We start from the raw sequence: 9,089 nt of genomic DNA, 5'->3' as shown, positions 1-9,089 counted from the left end.
AGGGGGGGGCAAGGGGGTACAAGTGCCCCGGGCGCCACTAGGGAGGGGGCGCCAAGCCGAGTCCTCGGGTTGGCGCCCCCTGGAAAGGTTGTCAATGTTTTTTTCCGTAAAACCGCCTGGAAGGGGGGAGGGGCGAGGTTGTAATGTACGACTGGAAGTGGGGATGGTGGTGAAGGAAAGGGTTGCCGCAATGGCTTTTGCATCGGGAAAAGGATCCTCTATTTTCATTTTGCTGCGCTACCTCCGTGCCTTCCCATGACCCTCGGCTAAGCTTTGTTTTGTGCTCCGCAGCACTGGGTTAGATGAGTTTCAGCGAACCCCACCAGCCTCCCAAACCACTTACTGAAAGCTTCCCTGAAACCAACCACGTACGTAAACAAAATAAAATAAAAAAGTTCGAATGCACCTTTTTTGAGTAAGAACAGAAAACTCCAACGAAATAGCCGATCGTCCAACGACTAATCGTCCACGCAGCGGCGGAAGGAAGGGCGAATATAATCCGTGACCTCGGCACCAAAGGCTAAACAAAGGCGTTTATTCGCAGAGTTCTCTGGAGGAAAGACGGAGAAAGCGTGACACGACGGCGACGTTTGTTGATTCCCTGCATCGCGGGCGCCAGCAAAGCAATAGAAGGGCGGGGGTCAACGTTTCCCACATGCCATCCACCGCCATGGGCAGGTTCATCCTTTGGCCCAAAGAACACGCACCTGCGAAAAAAGCGCAGAGCGTAGTGTACCCGACAGCATGTGCCGACTGCCCCGCTTCGTACGTTGGAGAAACCAAGAACTTCCCTGAAAGAATGCGGCCGCACAAGGATGACCTCCATCAATGGAACAGCGAACGGAGCGAAACGGCAGAACACTCCGACCAGTTTAACCCCCATACCAGACCCGAGGGCGCGGTGTCTAGCTGGTTGCTTTGTTTTGTACTCACCCTGCATTCCTTGGGATGCACAAATAGCGCGAAAGCTTAGGTACGAGAAACTTGGGCCTGGGAAGCGCCCGTGCCGTCAAGATTTTTGCAGTGTGGACTGGAAGAGAACAATGACGGGTAAGGGACTTCCGGAAGTTTGAATAAAAAAAGAAAAATACTATACAAAAACGCGGGCGTAGCTCATCGAAATCAGAACTGGTGGCCCTTGGCCTCCGAAATGGCCCGCCGCGCGCCAGTAGGCAATCACGGAAGCCTACATTAGCGCTTTTAATGGGGGGGGGGGGGGATTTTGCACGTTTGTAACACCAGATGTTCCTTGGTCCACACCTGTCGTCCCGTGTTGGCCACCAAAAATCATGGCGCGTGCCTCACCGACGCCAGCGTGCATGGGCAGACTATCTACGCGGAAAAGGCCCATTCTAACAGCGTGCTTCTTCTAGCAAAGTAGATGCGCAAATTGTGTAGTAGTAGTAAATTAATCAGCCTTGCTCGCTCAGGAGCGTGAAGGCCGCCCACAACGCTACATATAAAATTTTTGAAAATATTTTTTTTTTACTTTTTGACCTTCGCACAAATAGTTTTCACCACCATGAGGAACTCAATAACCAGAAACGCAGCTGCCGTTGCATAGAGAAAGAAGCAAAATTTGTTTTCAAGACAGAGTTGATGGGTCTTATCAACTTTGTAGCAACTGTTATGTAGCAACTATCATAAAATGTCGCATAGTGAGACATTTTGCGAAAGTACTTTGCTTCATTTTACAAGTTTCATAGAATGTTACTTTATTGTTATTCAGTAAATTTCTACATACACGAAATTCATGCTCGAAATTTCTTCTTTGTAACGGTAATATTTGTCTGTTACATCTTCATGAACATTCGAGAACGACGAGTTGTGAAACTAGTCCCTCCGTGTTGAATATGTTCTATATTTTTTGCCTCCTAAAGTTATATAGGCGCTTAAAAAGAAAACAAGGTTCCTTTTCGGGCTGCTTGGTGAGATGGGCATAAAATATAAAATATTCAATCAAATCGAAAATACTAATTTTCAGATCCGTGTCGATCTCTCATGGAATCACCCGTCTACGATAACAATGGTTAGGAGACAAACTGCGGACATGTCTGCCGTGTAGCTAGCATACCTGTAACCGTGGTTAGCCGTAGTGCTCGTGTGACAGAGGTATTAGTGGGCTTTAGTTGAAACTGGGGTATGCCAATCAAAGTACCAAGTAAAAAAACTTTTTTTGCGCTACAAGAAAAATTCGAAGTTTTGCATCTCGCATTCTCTTTAAGGCCCTTCTTCCTGCCATGTACTCGCACCTAATGTTGGATCGCGAGTCTGCGAAATTCCGCTGAGGCAGACTGTCGATCGGCAGCGCACCTGTAGGCCGGTTGAAGTTACCGGCTGTCTCCTCGATGGGCCAGGATTCCACAAAAAGCTGCTTATAGTAATCGACCTCTAAGTAGACCACGCGGGAATTGTCAAATTCGATGCGGTTGTCGTTCACCACGCTGTGCTCAGGCAGCTCAGCGAGTGTATTCCTTTTTCACTGAAACTTGCACATGTCGTTTTTATGTTGCCTCAGACTCTCGGGGAAGTTCCCCAGCTGCATCGCCCGCGAAGGGAGCGTAACTATGAGCACGTGCATACCTGCGAAGTTCAAGTATTCTGAAAAAGGTGGGGGGGAGGGATTGCGCCGATTTATCTCCCCCCCCTCTTTTTGCGCCCAAAAGAAAACTGCGGGATCAATTAAATGCAATCTTGCTTTCGTGGCGAGATGTCGCTTTAAGGTATAAAGTCTGCAACCCCCTCCATCGCGGCAATAGCTAAAGCCGCGGCGAAGCAGCGGCCATTTGCACGTGTGGTGAAGTATATGATGCCGCTTTCTAACTCGCCGAGAGCAATCACATGAATGTGTGATTAGAAAGAAAAGGAAAAGGCACGTAATTTCTGCAGCCCTATAGGGAGCACGGCGCAGTGCCCTTCGTGACGACACCGCTTCAACACCGACAGAGTAAGGGCGCGAGAAATTGACCATTTGCAGAAATCTGCAAGGCGGCTTTCCTGCAAGGTTGTTTTCTAACCAAAAAGGAAAAAAAAAGAAAACTATCGTGCCCAGTCTGCTTTTCTCGCCCACTGTGCTTTTACCACTCCTATTCTAGTGAAGGCACGCGAGTGCGACAAAACGACTTTTTCCCCCAACAATTACTGTGTGGTTGTCCCACCTCTAACGAACCCTCACATCGCATGGAGGGCGAGGCACCTGTCGTTCGTAAAGAAGGGAGTGGGGGAAGGCAAAAGCACAATGAGTGAGAAAAGCAGTTTGCGAACGAGACCTTTTGGTTGGAAAACAACTTTGCAGGAAAGCCAGCTTGCTGATTTCCGCAAATGGTCAATTGTGTCTGCTTTTGTTTTGATGAATACCGGAGAGTTCATAAGTCAGAGTGGATCACGTGATTGTGAACAAACATTTGGTTATCGTTGATGCAGCCAATCAGTTGCCCTGTGTGTGTTACTTAGTAGGCCCTCTCACAGGGTGCCGCCATAGTCCTCTTTTCGCTTCCGTGCAACAGCCCAGGAAGGAGGGATTCCTATTGGTACATGCCCTTGGAGGCGTGGTCTTGGTGTTATAAAACTACAATGTTAGGGGTTATGGGTCGATCCAGAGAAGCGAGAAACGAGGGTCAGTCAACCGAACGAGAGTGGTCAATGAGACGTACATTCGCGAGTTAAATTGTTTAGCTACCCCAGAAGCTCCACAGGCATTGAATATTGAGTCTCCGGACCGAACAAGATATCCTAGAGGCAGGCCACAACCAGTCGCTACATGACTCCATTCCTGCAAACCCCGAGTTGAAATCCCAGCTCACTTCTCCAGAGTTTGTCACCACGACGAGGGACGTCTTCGCAATAGAACTTCTGCCTAGGTGTGAGTATTTTTTACCTATGTTATTCTTTTGCACATGGATTATTACCACTACGTTGACACAAACTGCTGAGAGTATAAAGGTGTTATTCTCGGGAAAATATACAGGTTGTCCCAACTATCATAAAACCCGATTAAAAAAATGAGTAACTCCGTTACGCGAAGCAAACCTAGTGTACATTGTTCCTAGTAATTTGGAGCAACCACTTATAATTCATTCATGCATGAGAATAAATTAATGAGTAATCAAAGTATTTATAATTCCGCAAGTACTCACCTGATTATATTCATTGGAGGGCATGTTTAGTTCAATTACTGTACAGCTTGAAGCTTAGAATATACTTACACATTTAGTTTCTCATATATGTATGCATAAAGTGTTATATATGTAGCCATTGATGAGGCTATTCATGTACGATAGTTTGTATGTATGTTCCCCTATGGAACGCCGGTGTCTCCACTACTATTGCTCTTTTTTATTGTAAATGTGCTTGCAATGATTCGTATGCTATAAACACATTTTCAAATTAATTTTTTAATTTTTTTTTGTAGAAGCCATCGCCTAGTTCTTCGTAATGTTATGTTCTTGCATTTCTTATTCCAATGCAGTTGCGTTGTGTGACGAATGTACTGTGTGGTGCTAGAGGCCTAGTAAGGTGACTTATAACGTCGCCTTTAGTATCCTGCGCCACGACAATCATCTACTGTCAAACAAACGAATAAATAAATAAAGTAATTGAATGTTGAAATTACATCTAACTGCGCTATTTTCAACAACGTATTGCATCCACATTTTTTTTTTCCTGTTGATAAAGAAAGCCCACCAAATATGAAAAGTGACGCGTAACCAGACTGCTGCGTACATCAGGAAGCAGTACCCTCAAACAGGCTCAATGGGAGGTAGCCAGCGTCAAGAAATAGATGCAGAAAGAAAAAAAAAAAATGTGCATGGCCCTTTGTGCCAATCCCCGGTCAAAGAAACACGCCGCTTTGAACTTACAGAGTCAGGCCGTAATCAGAACAGTGCTCCGGTCGCGTTATCAGTGGAACGGTTGACCGCTAGATATGAATAATTATAGTGACATACAGTTGAGCGAAAGGAATTCCTGCAAACTTGCAACGCATGTTGGCGCGCCCTGAACACCCTTGTCAAAATGCGGAACGCTGCTGTTTTCAGCGGACAAGAGGCAAAGCGGTTGCTTGCTGCTCTTTTTTTTCTTCCTCAGGGGGGCGCGCAGTCATATGTTATTTTCTGATTTCGCAGGCTTTTTTTATTGGCCGCAAAAATGAGAGCGCAATCAATGCGTTGTTGAAAATGGCGCAGTTGGATGTCGTTCGAACTTGCTTACTTATGTCTAATTGTTATTTTGATAATTACGCGAGTACTTGTCGAGTTATGAATTGAATTGTGACAACTTACTTAAACTACTTGACGAAGAAATAGTGGTGCGTACTATAGTGCACTGTCCACTGGGAATAATATGTGCGAGGTTAGCTTTGCGTACTACCATTTCTCCTTTTTAAAATCATGCTTCATGATAGTTGAGGTTTTTCTACTTGAACAACGTTTTGAGCAGTTGGGTTAACCGCGAGTTAACATACATTTATGGATAGAAAACGGAGCTGTGAAATTGTAAATCCACCTTAATATCAGCAACAATTCTTATAACCAAGGCCGATGATGCCACCGCAGTGGATCATTTGCCGTCACCAACCTTAATCTGAGAATGTACGTATATTGCCGCGAACTATGCCTTCTCGTTTGTGAGACCAGCGTTATCTGTGTGAACGATGTTGGTGGAGAGGATACGGCAAGGTATAAGAACGCTTCCACTAAAAGCGCAGGGACATTCGTTTTCCGCCGTCGTCGACCGGTGGGCTGTTTCTTCACCACCTGTGTTCCTTATCATTTTTTTGCACTTTTGCCGAGCACAAGTTCGCTCTAATAGAACTAGCTTTCCGAAAAACTCTGAATCGTTCCTGGCTACATGACAATACACATACATTGTGTCTTCGGTGACAGCAAGTGTTCAGGCGACTGGCCGCATAGCTGCATTGCTTGATGGCTAAAAAGGCATCTGAATGTATAGTGAATGAACGGCTCAAGGATTTTTTATTTTTTTCAGCCAAGCAAAGCCATGGACCGGGTGACAAAAACAAAAAGAAAAGAGAGCGGAGCTGAAGGACGCAAGAGGAGAAGGCTACAGGCGCAGGAAGCTGAGAAGTCAAAAAAGTTTTTCGCGCCATTTTTTGAAAAACCTGGGGCAAGTACTTCATCATGTCCTTTGGAAGTAGCTCCATCTCCTGCCACTTCATTAATGTCCGTACAACTTGACGAAGGAGTCGTTCACGAAACTTCTAAACACAGTATGCTATGCGCAGACAATCCCGGGGATATTGCAGTAGAGGAGGAGGACAACGGAACCGACATTGGACTTCGGCTGGTTGAGCCTGTTGCTCTGAAGCTAAGCAAACTGGATTCCACGAAGCACCCTCAACCTATCATCTCAGAACTCGTTCAGAAGCATGACCTAGGTCTCTTAAAATTTGACACTGGTACTGGAAAAGCCGTTGTGTCTGACGCTGTACGAACGGAAATTGTTAAACTCGGGGCCATGTATTTCCAAAATCGGGAAGGACCTTTCTTGCCAACAAACAACCGATCAATGACTAAGAGTTGGTTTAAGAAGAAATTAGGTGATGGTCGTGGTGAAGAAGTCACCCGTTCGTGGCTGGCCTACTCTCCTGCCAAAAAGGCAGCATTTTGCATTTGTTGCCTCCTTTTTTCCCGCTCAGATCACCTATCATCTTTGGAACAAGAGGGGGGATTCACCAAATGGAAGGCACCCGAGAAGATCACCCTTCACGAGAATGCAAAGAATCACCGAATGTGTTTCTCACAGTGGAAAGAAATGGAAAGAAATTTGATGCATACTACGGGAATAATTGACGCTGACCTTCAGTCACAGATGGAGAAAGAAAAGCACAAGTGGCGTGAAATTTTGACGAGAGTCCTCCACTGCATAAAATTTCTTGCTACACAGAACTTGGCATTACGAGGGCATCGAGAGAGTTTTCAAACCAGCCGCGAGAACAATGTCGGAAATTTTCTTGGTCTTTTGAAGTTAATTGCCGTTTTTGACCCCGTTATGAAGCAACACCTCACATACGTTGAAAGTCATCCAGGGTCCACTTCGTACCTATCGCCTTCTGTACAGAATGAATTCATTCACATGATGGCTGTCACAGTTCGCGAGTCCTTGCTGCGAAAAATCCGTAAAGCCAAATATTATGGCATTATGTTTGACACCACTCCCGACCAGGCACACCGTGAGCAAATGTCAGAAGTTGTGCGATATGTGGAAGTTGACTTTGATAAAAAATCTGTTTATGTTCAGGAGTCCTTCCTCGGCTTTATCCATGTAAAGAACAAAGACGCCGAGAGCTTCGTTGACGTGATACTTGGCAAGCTGGAAGAGGACAGAATGAACTTACAGGACTGTCGGTCACAATGCTACGACAACGCTGCCGTGATGGCTGGACAAAAAAGTGGTGTCAGTCAAAGAATCGCGGAAAAAAACAAACTGGCAATCTTTGTAAACTGCGACAACCACTCACTGAACTTGGTTGGTGTACATGCTGCTAAGGAAGAAGCCATGATGATGACTTTTTTTGGGACCATCGAAGCACTTTACGTGTTTTTTTCTCGCTCAACGTACCGTTGGGAGAAATTAAAAAATGCAGTGCCTGTTGTTGTGAAATCAGAGTCTGAGACCAGATGGAGTGCAAGGGTCGAAGCAGTGAAGCCGGTCGGTAGATACCTTGAGAAGATACTTGAAGTTGTTCAGGAAATGTCAAATAATGACCAAGAAACGAGCGAGACGAAAAGTGATGCTGCACTACTGCAGAAGCGGATATTAAGTTATGATTTTTTGATTTTGCTGGGCTTTTGGAACAAGGTACTTGTTCGCATAGACCGTGTTCAAAAAAGACTGCAAGATCCTAAAATGAACTTTCACGATGCTGCCTTAGACATGAAAGCTCTCAGAGATCACTTTCATGAAGAAAGGGAAACTCTGGTAAGTGAGTCACTTGGTGAAGGGCTTCGTCTCTGTGAGACGTATGATGTCGACGTTGAAAGGCGTGCACGACGAAAAAAACAGATGCCTGGTGAAAAGTCGAAAGGAGAGGCGTTGACGGCTAAACAGGAAACAGAAAGGGTTATGAAATGCACACTCGATCGTCTTCATTCGGAAATCGACCAGAGGTTTACTCGCCTGCAGGACACCGACCTCAAGTTTGGCTTTCTGCTCGACATCAACAAGCTGTGCTACAGCGAAGACAAAAACGAACTAAAAACAAATTGCAACACATTTGGCAATTTCTACAGTTCCGACGTTAACGCGCAAGACCTCTATGAAGAGATTTTAGATTGTAGGCTGCTGCTTTCACGGCGTATTGACCAGACAGTATCAAGACCGGAGGAACTTCTTAAATTTATTGTGGAGTATGGTGATGATGGCGTATTCCCCAACCTTCGCGTCGCCCTTCAGATGATGTTAACCATTGGAGTTTCCATCGCTGGCTGTGAGAGGTCCTTCAGCAAGCTGAAGCTAATACTCTCCTATTTGCGTGCCACAATGGGCCAAGACAGACTTACTGACCTTGCGCTACTGAGTGTGGAAAGAGAAGAAACTGAAAAAACGAACTTTGACGTCATTATAGAACAGTTTGCTTCATCGAAAGCAAGGAAAGTGCAGCTCTAGTTTTTACGGAGTGTTCCAGTGTATAGTGCATTTTATATTTGTCTTAATATCCAAATGATGTAAATAAAGTGTTTTAAATAAAAAAACGGGTTTTTCTTGACAACAATTATTCACGATCAGCGTTACAGCACTGACGTCATAAAAGGCAACAATATGCGATAACAGGGAGACAACAGGGTTTGCCGGAACGAGTTTTTTAACGCATCATTAGCACTGATGAAAAAATGCAGGCATCATATGCAGATTTGGCGTACGCAATAATTAATTTTGAATGATACATTTCACGGTAATGTAGCGAGAAATGGTATGGACTATTTACATATGCCTAGTTCGTGATTCTATTTTCTGTGCTTATATGGATTTCATGAATTTCGCATATTTTAAGTAAAGCGAGATGACAAGAAGTGACCACCAAGGTCCATTTTTTGTTAAACTTTTTTTGCTACCATTGTGGACTTCTGGTG

At 44.9% G+C, this 9,089-nt stretch overlaps 1 protein-coding gene across 1 annotated transcript; it reads left to right on the top strand.

Moving 5' to 3' along the window:
- The first annotated feature begins 1,810 nt into the window (after positions 1 to 1,810).
- Positions 1,811 to 8,711, top strand: LOC142796482 (zinc finger MYM-type protein 1-like). Its single transcript, XM_075887230.1, has one exon. It carries the CDS (start codon positions 5,953 to 5,955, stop codon positions 8,623 to 8,625), a length of 2,673 nt encoding a protein of 890 aa, XP_075743345.1. The 5' UTR covers positions 1,811 to 5,952; the 3' UTR covers positions 8,626 to 8,711.
- The last annotated feature ends 378 nt before the right edge of the window (positions 8,712 to 9,089 follow it).

Source organism: Rhipicephalus microplus, chromosome 2 (assembly GCF_043290135.1).
Source record: "Rhipicephalus microplus isolate Deutch F79 chromosome 2, USDA_Rmic, whole genome shotgun sequence".
Lineage (NCBI taxonomy): Eukaryota > Metazoa > Arthropoda > Arachnida > Ixodida > Ixodidae > Rhipicephalus > Rhipicephalus microplus.
This window is presented reverse-complemented; position numbering and strand designations above follow the sequence as displayed.

Coding starts and splice junctions, on each gene's coding strand:
- LOC142796482 (XM_075887230.1), top strand. CDS start 5,953: ATGAACGGCTCAAGGATTTTTTATTTTTTTCAGCCAAGCAAAGCCATG.